The sequence below is a fragment of the Eublepharis macularius genome, chromosome 5 (assembly GCF_028583425.1).
Source record: "Eublepharis macularius isolate TG4126 chromosome 5, MPM_Emac_v1.0, whole genome shotgun sequence".
NCBI classification, from domain to species: domain Eukaryota; kingdom Metazoa; phylum Chordata; class Lepidosauria; order Squamata; family Eublepharidae; genus Eublepharis; species Eublepharis macularius.
In genome coordinates, this window is record NC_072794.1 from 94,106,922 (window position 1) to 94,120,242 (window position 13,321).

The window sequence follows — 13,321 nt, forward strand, 5'->3', positions numbered from 1 at the left end:
CCATTTGGCGTGGCCCAATAATTCAATTACACGAGTGGATATCAAAGACGATGTAGCACATGTAACAGACCCGCTCTGGCTGGGGACCCGCAGCGCAGCCGGGATGTTGCGGTGCAGCAAGCCAGGGGGATCCCGCAGACTGCTCCGAGTTAGGGTCAAACGCATTTCATTTTAGCACCCCCTTATTTCCACGGCTGTGCTATAAAGGCGTACTTTACATTGTTACACGTTCGGCCAAAATCGAGAGGACCGAAATATTTCTTTGTGTCGGTAGAACAAATTCAAGAGACACGCGAGGTTTATTACGCCGATATTTCTAAATGTTACCCCCCGCCTCTTGTAATGATCCCCCCCCCCATTATAATCGGCGTTGATAGTCCCTGAAAAGCCTGGGGCGGGGGGTTGAGCGGACAATCCGCCAGAGCAACAAAGCCGTCTCTCCTCCTTCCGCCGCACACGTCCAGGTCCCATTATTTTCGGGGCCTGGGCCATGTTTGCATTTTGCAGCCACCGGCAGCCACCAAACGGCAGCCCCGAGCTCTGTCGCGCCCCTTCCAGCTCCGTGTTAACAGGACCACTCAAGGATCTTCGTCCAGTAAATCACAATGGCGCCCTGGGACTAAATTGGGCGGGGACTTTTTCGGGGAGCAGAAGGGCCAAAGGTACTCCACAAGAGAGGGGAGAGCCCGGAGAGGGGCCAGCGGGGTAGCCCCGAGGCGGGCAGCGTTTCCCGTCTAGCGCCAGACCTGCCCCCCCGCCCCCGGACGGGCTTTCCATGCCCCCTTCTTAGGGCCGGCCCAAGGACCCCGGAGGCGCGGCCCGCCGGCTGGCAATCCCGCAAGGTACGGAGGCGACCGCAGAGGTGTGTCCCTTGCGGCGCGGCAGCGGCAAGGAGACCGGCGGGCCGCAGCGGCTCGCCCTCCTGCGCCCGACCTCTCCGTCGGTCTGGACGCTACTTCTTCTCGCCCAGGTTCTCTGCCCCGCCCTCCCTTCCCCTCCCTCCCGGCGCCTCCTTCCCTTCCCTTCCCTTCCCTTGGCTTTGGGCTCCCTCCCTCGTCCCTCCCTCGGCCGGGCTGGCGCGCGCCCCTCCTTCAGCTCAGCTCTCTCCTCTCGCTCTCTCCCCAGGATGCTGACGGAGAGGTCCCCCAGCGAGCCGCCGCGGGATGCAGTGCGCGGCGCCGGAGCCGGAGCCGGAGCGGAGGGCGTCGGCGAGCCGGACCTGGGCTTGGGCTCCGGCAGCAGCAGCGGCGAGGCCGGCCGGCGCGGGGGGATGGCGCTCCCGGGGGAGCCGGCCGTGCTCAGCGGGGTTGCCAAGGAGACCGGCCGGCCGCCCCCCTCCCCCGGCCCGCCGCCCCCTGCCGCGCCGGTGCCCGTGATCGAGCTGGTGCGCGGCGGCCGCCCTATAAAAGGCAGGGAGGCGCCGGCCGGGGCCATGCAGAGCCAGCCGGGAGACAGCCGAGCGCCCGCAGCCCTCGCCCTCGCCTCGGGCCCCGGCACGCCCCCCGCCGGCGGCGGCGGCAGCAGCAGCAGCAGCCACGACGCCCGCATGGTGCAGCTCAGCCCCACCACGGCGCCCGCCCTCCCGCTCCAGCCGCCCGCCAGAGCCATGCTCTACGGCCTCGGGCCCCCGCTCAGCGCCGCCAGCAGGTCCGTCGCTCGCCAGCCGCCCGCGGAATTTCTCGCGCTCTGGGCTTCTTTCGCGTCGCCGCCGCCCGCGCCCTCCCTCGGGGAGCTTCGCCTTGCCCTCCGCTGATTTGCTTAGGCTCCTTACCGGTCGCCTTCCCTTTCGTTTCTCCAACACCCTTTCCCCCCCTTTCCTTCTGCATCCTCGATGCTTCCTCGTTTTGTTGAGTTCGCTGAGTCTCCTTTTAATGGCAGATGAGAATTTTGCTTTGTTTACTACAAGCAAGTTTAGTAATTGGGCCAGACTTCCAACAGCAGACGGTTTTCTAGGTTTTTCACCTGTCCTTTGTGTAGACAACTTTCCCTTTTCTTCTAAAAGCCAGCTACTCTTAAGTGCCAAAATGCTGGTTTAAGTCGAATTGTTTATATACATCATTTCCTAAAATGTAGCATTAGTAAATTCCTTTCAAACAAATTATTTAAAATGTAGCTATTATCAAGAAAAGGGGTGCCATGAGTCGCTTGCAACTTGATGGCTCATCATCATCACCATTCAGGAGTGTATGTGATAGAAAAATAGGAAAGCCCCCTGTACACTAAAAAGTACCATAGTACTTATTATGACTAATAACAGGAGACAGCATAAAAAAGTAGAATTCATTGTGCTTTGATCATAATTGCAAGGATATCTGCATATAGGCATTGTGTCATCAGAATGAAAAGTTTTCTAGACAGATTTCCATGTGTTGCCACAGTTAGTCAGGTAATTGTTGAGGGTATTTCTCATTTCATGTGAGAGAGCAGTGCAATATAATGTTAATTCGTATGTCTGTTGCAAGGGAAACTATGTCCACTCTGGCTTCCTAGAGGTTAGTATCTTTTTGGACAATGATTTATTGGAACCAAGTACTTTAATTGGATCAAATATCTCTTGGCTTTAAAAAGGTGCTGTTAATTATATCTTGCTTCTTTTATTAGATGCGCACAAAAATGCTTAAAGGTGGCATATAATACATCTCAGTCCCCCAAATACCCTAATGGACTTAGAAGGGTGTAACTTAACTGTGCTTAAGATGGCACCGCTAAAAGACAAATTGATTTCATGAACATTATATTCAAATAAACATACTTAGAAGTGTAGTCCAAGAAGCTTCGGGGGTGTGTGTTTGCTGAATGTTTATAGTGCATACACATATTATAAATGTTAATCACACAATGCACACAGAGACACATGTACATCCTCAACTGAAGGAAAATACATTAAATCACTTCTCCTTGGCTTCAATAGAGTTCTGGTGATCTATACTGGCTGGTTTTTCTCATCTCATTGTGTTCTCTGCTTCTTGTGTTGCAGTGGATTTTTTGGGGAGCCAGACACCTTCTCAATGTACAACAACAGCCGAGTGAAAAGAAGACCATCTCCATATGAAGTGGAGCTCTCTGATGGTGAGGAGACCCATTGTTAGCCTCCCTATTGGGGTAATGGGAGCCGCTGGGACTGTTATTGTTCTTCAATTTGAGGGGGAGGGTTGGGAAATGGTTTAGAGCAGATTATGGCCTCTGGGCTAAAAATGGCAGTGGTCCTGTGATGAAAAACAATGCATATGTTTTGCTTCATGGTTGATTCATATTGGTTGTGCTTGTCTGTTTAGCCAACATGCAAAGCCCGCTCTGCAAAAGTGGTCTTTTTCAGCTTAAAACAATATACTGGTCTAGAATAAAGGCTATATGTGGGGGAGGAGGATTTAGGACCTACAACTGAAGCTAAAAGGGGAGCCCCTTTCAATCTGTGGCTGAATCACCAGAGGAGGTAGATGCCTCCTCTCTAACCCAATTTCACCCAGTCCTGTCTTCCACCCGCTTTCTCCTGCCTACTGTAATGAGCATGGCTTCAGGTGAGCTGCATAGCAGAAGTGGTGTGCTGTGTGTATGTGTGTGTGTGTGTAGATGGGCTAGAAAAGCTGTGGTCTCATCTTTCTGTTCAGCAGCAGATTTAAAGGCAAAGGGGCAGGGGAAGGAACAATCAGGCAAGTGAATATGCAGCTGAACTGGTTGGCTGTTCCAGCCTCTAATTCTCAGGGACTGTTCCTCAGTTATGACACTCCCTCACTCCTACTGTAGATTTGCTTTAGCCCAAGCTTCGGTACCTTTCAGATATGCTGTAAGGTCTATTTGGATAGGTAGGGGTTAGGCTGAAGTCAGCAAGTGGTGGGGGGGATATCAATTTATTTGAAGACATTTCATTCCATTTCTTTGTTGTTGTTGCTTCAGAGTGGGAACTGGGTGTTCATTTGAAATAAAGCAATACATACCCATTCATCCCATGTAGACAAACAGATGCAGAAGCCTATGGAATAAGTGAATAGTTTCTTGGAGTGCATGGTTTGTACAAAATCATTAGAAATATAAACTCAACCTTCCCTATGGGCTAATACAATTAAAATGTATCTGAGTAAAGACAACTAGAAGAGAAGAGATTGAGTAAGCAGTCTATGAAGTTATGCTGAAAACTTGTTAAACTTTACGGTGCAGCAAGGCTCCTGTTTATCTGATCATGTTGGCGTAACTGATTATGGAAACAGAACCATATAGATATTTACTGATGTCATCATGCCCCCCTCTTAGTATGTGAAAAGGGCCCTGGCAGTTATTTCTTTTGAGTCCGAACTTAACATCCTCAGAAGCCAAGCATGTACAATGAGACCCTCCACCCAGAACCCAGCCCACTAGATGCTCTTGATGGCTCTTCCATTTTTTGCAGTGCCAAGCAAACAGCAAAAGAGCAACTGTTAAGTATTGTTTCCCTTGGGATACAAACAAGTCAAGGTGAGATGTAGGTGGTGTCAACAATATCAATTAGCAACTCTGTTAAGGATCCTGGCAAGTATCAGATGCTTGTGAGTGTGACACTGGCTGCCATCCATGCCTCATTTGCTCAAGTGTAGAGCAATTTAGTCAGTAACTGCCATGGAGAAATCAGGTTATTGTGATCATAGCAACTTAATTACTAGGGGATAATTAAATGGCTAAATACCATACAGAGGTCACTGCCATTTCCCAGCATGAGATCACCACTTAGAATTTGCAATGTATATCAGAGCAAAAGGAAATTTAGTTATTTGTTCATAATCTTGGGGCCACCCCTGCATGCTGATTCATGCTTAATTAGGGATCAAACTAAAAAAGAAAAGTTTTTTTAAAAATGGCTTCCCTTCTTAATTTTATATTTCAAAATTCAAATTTACACCATCTGCTTTTTTACATAATGGCAAGATTCTTTGTTTTGTTCCTTATCTTAAGTTATGAATATTTGATTCACATATTCTAACTAATTAGGCCTGTATGTATGCCATAGCATCTGCTGATAAGGGAGGTTTGTTATACTTGATCAATTATTTGATCAAATTATATTTGACCAAGTATTTTATTCATATATATATATATATATTATATTTGACCAAATATTTTATTTAAACTGACATTTCAGTTTAAATAAACAAAACTGTATATTCTAGTTAAAAGAAATAGAATAAGTTGTTCAACATGACAATGTAGGGCAAGTCATAAATCGAGATTGTCGCCAGCTTAAGTTTAGTCCTGCCTCATCATACAACATAGCTTAGCAATGAATCAGTGTCTTGCTTATGGTGTTATCCTGTAGTAGTGAGATAGCACTGCAAATACAAAAATAGTGATAAGTGTTATACTTTTTAGTAATGTCTTGGTATAAAGTATCACACTACTAGTGTTTTTCGACTCATTCTAATGGACCAACACAGCTGAAAATTATTCAATATTTTAATTAATATATTACTATATTATATATAATATAGTAATATATCAATATAATTATTAATATTGGTCTTACAGCAGATTCACACTTTACATAGCAGTGCCACAGCTTTGGTTCTTGACCTGCATTTGGTGGGTAAATACATAAAATGTGAAGGAGAGACTCACACCAGCTCAAGATATCTGGGGACCATCCATAGGGAGCTGCAACTGGCTGTGGCTCCTTAGAGCATATCCTCCATGTATTTGTGGTTGCGATCATCCCTCTCACATTTTAGGTGTTGAAGGCAGCCAAATGTCAGTGTACCTATGGCATCATATTTATTTTATTTTTATTGAATTAACACAGTTATAGTCCACTTTTCCATAAAATATGTATATTCAAGGTTGATTCACAATAATAAAACCACAAATAATAAATTCAATTATAATATGCAAGACATTGAAGACATTAGACATAAAACCATAATATGAAAGCAGGTGTAATATTCTAATTAAACAGCCTTCCAAAAAGAAACAGGTTGAAGGGGTTCCAATGTGTCACCTGATCTTAAATGCTTTGCTTTTACTCCGGAGCTCCACATGTACTTTAATGTGGTAATGGAAGGCCTGTGAAAACAGCCTTCCCCATTCATTTCAATGAAAGGGGCAATAGGGCATGTGCAACCCTTTGGGCATAGAGAACAGTCCCCTCAGTTGATTGTGAAAAGGGAGCCTTTGTGAACAGGAGAGCTCCACATGTGCATTACAACTCCTTCAAGGAAACTGGGACCAGGCAATTATCTGAAATTAAATGCCATTGAAATTATGTGGGATTATCCATGTAGTCCCAAACAATACTAGTATGTGCATGGGGTGGAGTAAAGAGAAAGTTCTTGATTTAAAGTACCGGCTGCTACTTGCTTCCTCAGTTTCCATGTGCTGAACTGAAATCACAGGGAGCTGCCATCTAGAGTGGTTTACAGATCATATTTCAAGGCATAATCCTCTATCACTTTGCTTCAGGTTTCCATGGGCCTGCCAATGGGACTGTTCTTGAGTATGGTGCTTAAATACCAGAACTTTAATGGAAGCCTTTGAAAGATTGGACAATCAAACTTTGAAGGCTGAACTTGGTTCTATGGATCCAGTCCATTGACATATGACTAACTGTGTTAGTTTTTAAAAAGCAAGTCTTTGTAGCAATGTAGATTATTACAGCATATTAACAGCAGTCGTCTTGATGGTATATGAGCTGGTATATTTTACAGTAGGTAAAAGTGGGAAATGTTGGAAAATCGCTAAAATAAACAGTTTGCATAAAAAATAAGGATCAATGTTACATATAAACACATTTAAATGCATTTGTTTGTCATGCATTTTATAGAAGAGAGGACCCTCTCCCCAACCCACCACACATTAATCTTGCAGTTGTGACTTTTCCTCTCAGAATCAGTTTCATAGCAAGCATTTGGAATGGATTACAAAATATGAGCATAAAGGTCTTTGGGGCAATTGAATGGAAATATAATCATGTACTTGCCATTTGAAAAGGAGGTAAGCTTGCAGACTTCATGGGTCAGTGATAAGAGGATAGCTAGTGTAGTGTGCTGGCAATGAGCATGAACTAGGTAGTCCTCCTCTGAGTTTTGATCTTGCTAGGTGGTTTAGGGCAGTTCTTAGTCTCTCAGTCTCAACCTTGCAAATATAGAGATAACAATATGGACCTTACAATAACCCTTACAAGGGGGGCCTTGTAAGGGTTATTGAGAGGGTTTACAAATCACTTTGAATACCTAAAAAGTACTACATCAGTGCTGAGTACACTGGGTTTATGAGTCATAACAATTCATACATACAGATGGCAAAAGAAATGCTCACTCCTGGTGGATGCTGAGCAGAGCACTATCCGCCCTGAGCCTGCTGGTGTGGGGAAGGCGGAATACAAATAGAATAAAATAAATAAATAAACTAAGACTGGGAGATCTTGTACCAATAATGGTCCTTTTGATGCAGCAGATTAGATTACCTCAATTGTTTTGATAAGGACACCAGTATTAGATTTGGGTCTGCAAAATTTGAGTTCAAATCCCATCTTGCTTGTGAGCCAATGCCCGAGGAAGTGGGAGTCACACTTCCAGTTAGCTATAAAGGGGAAGAATGTGATGACTCTCCATGGGGGTACAACAGACGACTCCTGCAGAGAAAATCTTTAGTCATTTCCCACGTATCTTGATTTCAGGCTCAGTGGGCAAGATAGCCAGTAAGCTTTTCATTTTGCAAACTGCCAATTGAGGCTAAATTCAAAACACCTCCATTTTTGAGAATCCGTAAGTTCAACATTATTTTTTGCATGGTTTCTCCAGATTCTTCAATCCATCCCAGCATTCCCAGCTCTGTGAGATATACCTTGGTCCTCCCACTTCGACTCTCCTTTCGTTTCCGAGCTACTAAAAAAGGGTGTCAATTTCATAACATAGTAGTTGAAAATTATGCCAGTTAAGTCAGTTGTGAATATTTTAACTCGCACACTATGAAGTTCACAGAGACTATGGGTCAGTGTTGGTTGCAGAATGGAAAAGGAAATGAAGCTTGCTATTGCCTTCTGCTTTAACATGTGGTGATTCTTGCTCTTATGCACAGGGTTGATCTGGTCATCTGGGTTGGCGTCGGGAAGGAAATTTCCCCCACGGCACATTGGCAGACACCGAGGCTTTTTCGCCTTCCTCAATGAAGCATTGAGCAGGGATCATCTGTTAGGATCAGGTGGGCGTATCCCACACGATCAGCTTCCTGCCTTAATTTAGGGTGGGTTAATTGGTTGGACACTGATGGATCTCAGGCTTTGAATAGCCTTGTGTGTTATACAGAGGGTGGGGACTGCAGCTGAACATTACAATCCATAACACTTTCAAAACTTATATATATATTCTTAGTTCTGCTAAATTTGTTTATGTGCAAGTAGCTGGAAAACATTTATGAATTATAGTCATGGTCTGCAAATAGATGCATTCCTGTTCTGTTTCCAACCCTGGGCTCAACAGCCAAGAATATTTTTATTTCAAAGACTTAGATACGGAATATACATCCTATGAAGATGAAATAATTCACAATCTACATAATAGGCCATAGATTTTTGTAACCTTTGCTTTAATCACAAGAGACCTTTTAAAAAATTATAAAACTGATCGATTTAGATTTTATTTTCTTTAAATGCTCAAGGTATTTCATATACATTACAGCAATCTTTATAATAGCCCTTTAAGGTAGGCTGGTATGATTATTCCCATATTACAAGCTGAGGCTGAAAGAATAGTGTATGTCACCTGGTGAGTTCCAAGGCAAAGTCACATTTTGAACTGGAGATTCCAGCCAATGAACCCTGGTTCATGATGAAGAAGTATCAAGAAAGCCTGTGGGGTACAATAACATATTTACTCAGTATATTGGATTGGATTTTATGAACCACAGACAGAAAGAATTCACAACACAGATCTCTCTTCATTTTCCCTGAAGCTCCCTGCACAACCTTCTGTGTCCTAAAAAGCTACAGCAGAAGCTTGGAGACCTTTGGAGAGGGGGTTGTTGGCAGGGGACTGCAGCAAAGAGGGGGGATCTGCAGAAATCATCTTCCACTCTTGCATGAACAGTTGCTCTGTCCACAGAAGATCTTAGAAAATAGAGCAGAACAGACAATGCCTGTGATTTCACCTCATTCTCTCTCTAAGGTTCCCCATCTTATTGGTAACCAGAGAGCAGCTATTTATGGGGCATAGCAACAAGACAGAAAGGAAGAAATGTGTCCTGGGAACTCCTTCATTTCATGGTTCCTAGGATCTAAGCTATTGTCTGTGTTACCGCATCATTCTTTTAAAAATGTTTTCTATTACATGTAATTTACAGGACTCCATACATTAAATAAAATTACATATTCTGTAATATCAGTGAAAAACATGAACTGTAAATAAACAAATATATCATTAGGGTCAGTGAGATAAGCAGACTATAAAAATGCATAATACAGAATCTATATATCTTCCCTGATTGCTGCTATTGCATATTAATTCATATGTAACTAATTTGCTGCAGTCATCAGAAGCTCGTCATCAATTAAGCTAATCTATTTATACCTCAAATGCTTGTTCTCAAAAATCATTTGAGTTTAAACTACACACATACACCATTATTCACAACAATTGCAAAATTACATACATACATAGAAAGATACCTTTATGCCAAAATGAATAAAATGGTTGCCAAGTGTCTCAACTGACCTAGTTCCATTTAACTATTTTGAAAGTTTCCATATCTGAGCTATCCAGATTTTAATACTTAACCTCTTTGTGCTCTTCCACTTATTGCATTATTTTTATTGTTGCCCTCTTCCAGGTTTTTGGCTGAGCACAATATCTGTATATCCTAATTAGAGTCCAGTGTACAGTGTACAGAAATAAAAATTACAAATGGACTCTGTTATGATACAATGTTAACTAGTGACTGCAGAAGACAGGAGTTTGTGTCTTACTGGAGACATACAAAGGTCAATCCAATCCTACCTCTTCTACATCGTAGTACTTTGAACAAATCTGGGAACATTTACAAACACACAAATAAAGGAACTGATATATTGAAAGAGATGATTTCAGACATATTTGAGTTGCCTTTGTTTATTTTTTTAAAATAATGTTTTAGTTTATTTTTCATTTTATAAAATCATATAAATAGTAACAGAAAATACTGTGTTCCCTTAAGACTACAATAAGTAAAGCCTGCTGGATCAGACCCGGGATCCATCTATTTCCACCACTTGTTTCACAAGGCAGTCACTGTGTTTCACACTCTAGTTGTTCCGGAGGGAAACTAAACAGGACATGGAGGCTGCAACCTTCTTCTGATGCTGCCTCCTAGTGCTGGTATTCGGAAGTTTGCTGCCTCTGTATATGGCAGCAAATTTCCCTTCTTTACTGACGTGTTCACATTAACAGGCATTGAAAGAACATATTTGTTATGGTAATATAAAAATAGCATATCGGTTTATATTGATTCAGATTTTCTCAATGCTTCCCTTCCAGGAAAGTAATTCCTTCTAGTCATCCTTTGTCTCTGTAGTTGGGTTCTAATATGTTCTGTTATTGTATTTCTTTATAGCTCATGAGAATAAACAACCACAATACCCTAACTCAATGAAGCCTTTTCTACCACAGGTCAATGACGCCTGTCTAGGGAGACATCTGATAAGACACCTGAGTTTCCAAGCCCATTTGATCTTTGACCTGAACTGAAAATTTCTCAGCAATGACTTTCTTATTTGTCATAATCAGCTTGATGATTTCCCTCTGAGAGATGCACAGAAATCTATCTATCTACTTGGAACACAGTAACTTGCCAAGAAGTCATACTGCTTTAAAGACTAATTTAATTTTCCTTTTATATCTTCACCAGGGCTTTCCCTTTATATATCCATGACAAACAAAGTTAGAGACATACTTTTTTTAAAAAAATGAAAGTTGGAAATTCACAGAAAGTACCTCATGGTAACATACTCTATAGTGATAGTTCCCTTTTTAAAAAAAAGTCTGAGAAAGCCCTGTGATGTCAGGAAAGGAAATGGCATCTGTGGTGGCTGAGGCTGATGTAGGTAGGACCTTCAATGGTATCGATGTAGGTAGGACCTTCAAAAATATGCACCTTTCTGTCCACACTGGGTCTGGGAAAGATCCCAATAATGTGCAGAAAACTCACATAGTGGATGATTATGGGGCAATGTTATGTGGATGCTCATTGCTCCCCCAAACTCTGCTTTGGTTTGGATGCCAAGCCAGAGCACAATCTCTGTGCGGGTGCAACCATATGATACAGATATATCAATTATCATTTGATACAAAACTAGTTGTATTAAGATGTCTGCAACTTGAAAGCGATCTTTTGTCTTTAAAATGAACTGATTCAGTATATACACTTACATTTTCTTGTTGCTGCTAACCTTGTATTTCCTGCCATTTTTAGGTCCTCATACAAAAGTGGTCCGTCGAATATTTACCAATAGCCGGGAGAGATGGAGGCAGCAAAACGTCAATGGTGCTTTTGCCGAGCTTCGCAAGCTCATTCCAACTCACCCACCTGACAAAAAACTCAGCAAGAATGAAATCTTACGATTGGCCATGAAATACATCAACTTTTTGGCTAAGCTGCTCAATGACCAGGAAGAAGAGGGAAACCAAAGGGGTAAAGGAAACAAAGACACTGGCATAGTGCAAGAAGATCTCCTACAGGACATGTTGTCCCCAAACTCAAGCTGTGGAAGTTCATTAGATGGAGCAGGAAGCCCAGACAGTTTCACAGAGGAGCATGACATGTTAGATTCTAAGCACGCAAGGGGTATCCACCACTCTATTCTTCCAATTGAAAACAATGCACAACGATGATGAACTGACAAAGAGGCATAGGCAAGCCCCTGAGAGCCTAGCATTTGGAAGTTATGCATGTCCTTCCCCCGATTATTATTGTTTGCTCAGCCGATAAATGGGGACTTCCCAAGTTTTCTTTCCACTGGAACAAGACAAGAGGATGATAAGGAATTATTGGATCAAATCTATCTTCATTGCCTATCCTGTGGATGAAGCACAGGCTGGAGAAGTCATCTCACTCTCTGTGTTGTTTCTGAGAGAATGGGTGACATGTGGGCAGCACAGCTTGTATTCAAAGATGGTTTACAAATGGTCAGCCCCAGAATCTGTTTTATGCAGAATATGCACACTTCTGCACTGTACTGCTCACCCCTTTCTCAGCTGTTCAAACCCAAGCATCTTCCATAATTTGAGTAAGTGGCAATATGTGGAGTGTTTCCGCCCCCCCCCTCCAGGCCACTTTGGGGAAACTGATGCAACTTGTCAGTAAAGAGTATTTTCAACTGGATTTTTTTCTGTCTTTTAAGGAAGAAAAGAAATCCTATCCTGAAGGAGCAGTTGAGACTGTGTTGTGGGTTTGTTTGGTTCTTTTTTAAAACTCTAGTCCAGTTTTGGATTATTTGAGGTCTTGTATTTATGATATGGAATTTTTCTGTTTAATTCCAACTTGCAGTATCTGCTGAACTGAACAGGTACATCATCAGTGGGAACTGGATTCCCAGCTTCTGAAATCTCATCACAGTGGTGATTTCTTCTGACATTGGTGAGCAGTGGCATTTCCTTGGAGTTGTTATCTTGGGTCCCTTTGTTTGATTTTTACTGAAACAAGTGAGTGGTGGCTATATGTGTAAAACCAGTAAAAAAATTCAGTAATGCACTTTGATTATTTTGGATTTATTTGCATAAAAGTTGCAACGCGCAGTCTGCTACAACTTCTTCCACAGAAGTAGCATGGACATGAATGGGAGTTGTGCAGGAATGCATCCCTGTTCATGGATGATGCTATCCGTCAGCAAACTGGGCATTTGTTGTGTCCCAGAGACTGGCAAATGGCCCATTGTGCTGAGTCTTGTTTGGGAGAACCTTCCAAGGACAGTGCTCACGAGGCGCTCTCCTCAGAAGCTGCAAGAATTCGTATCTGATTTGTATTATGCTGTACAATAGCCTAGTGATTACAGATTTTCTGTCCAGTGCACTCTACAGTGGCCATTTTCCTTATGCCAATTATTCTGTTCACTCAGTCTAACTTATTTGTTATCACAAGGCTGCAGTTCACAAACCATTTGATTTCACCTGACCTTATGGAATAACCAGTGAAGATTTTGAGACTATTCCAGGACTATTTCAGAGTTCAAATTTTGGGGGTTATAGTTAGAATTTATACAGGGATGGCAGAAACAGGAAATCCTTTTCATTCTCAGGGCCACTTTATACACTTCATTTTTTAAAAAGAAGTTTGCATCTAAGATGCTTTAAGTGTACACCTGAAAAAGTAAAAATGTGAGTGCGACAAGCGACAT

The 13,321-nt window shown here is 42.7% G+C and overlaps 1 protein-coding gene across 1 annotated transcript; it reads left to right on the plus strand.

Moving 5' to 3' along the window:
• The first annotated feature begins 1,126 nt into the window (after positions 1-1,126).
• On the plus strand, positions 1,127-12,684 carry TAL1 (TAL bHLH transcription factor 1, erythroid differentiation factor). Its single transcript, XM_054981309.1, has 3 exons — positions 1,127-1,647; positions 2,978-3,069; positions 11,401-12,684. The coding sequence occupies exons 1-3, from the start codon at positions 1,127-1,129 to the stop codon at positions 11,817-11,819; spliced, it is 1,032 nt and encodes a 343-aa protein (XP_054837284.1). The 3' UTR covers positions 11,820-12,684.
• The last annotated feature ends 637 nt before the right edge of the window (positions 12,685-13,321 follow it).

Coding starts and splice junctions, on each gene's coding strand:
- TAL1 (XM_054981309.1), top strand. CDS start 1,127: ATGCTGACGGAGAGGTCCCCCAGCGAGCCGCCGCGGGATGCAGTGCGC. Junction 1,648..2,977: donor CCGCTCAGCGCCGCCAGCAG/GTCCGTCGCTCG, acceptor CTTGTGTTGCAG/TGGATTTTTTGGGGAGCCAG. Junction 3,070..11,400: donor TGAAGTGGAGCTCTCTGATG/GTGAGGAGACCC, acceptor TGCCATTTTTAG/GTCCTCATACAAAAGTGGTC.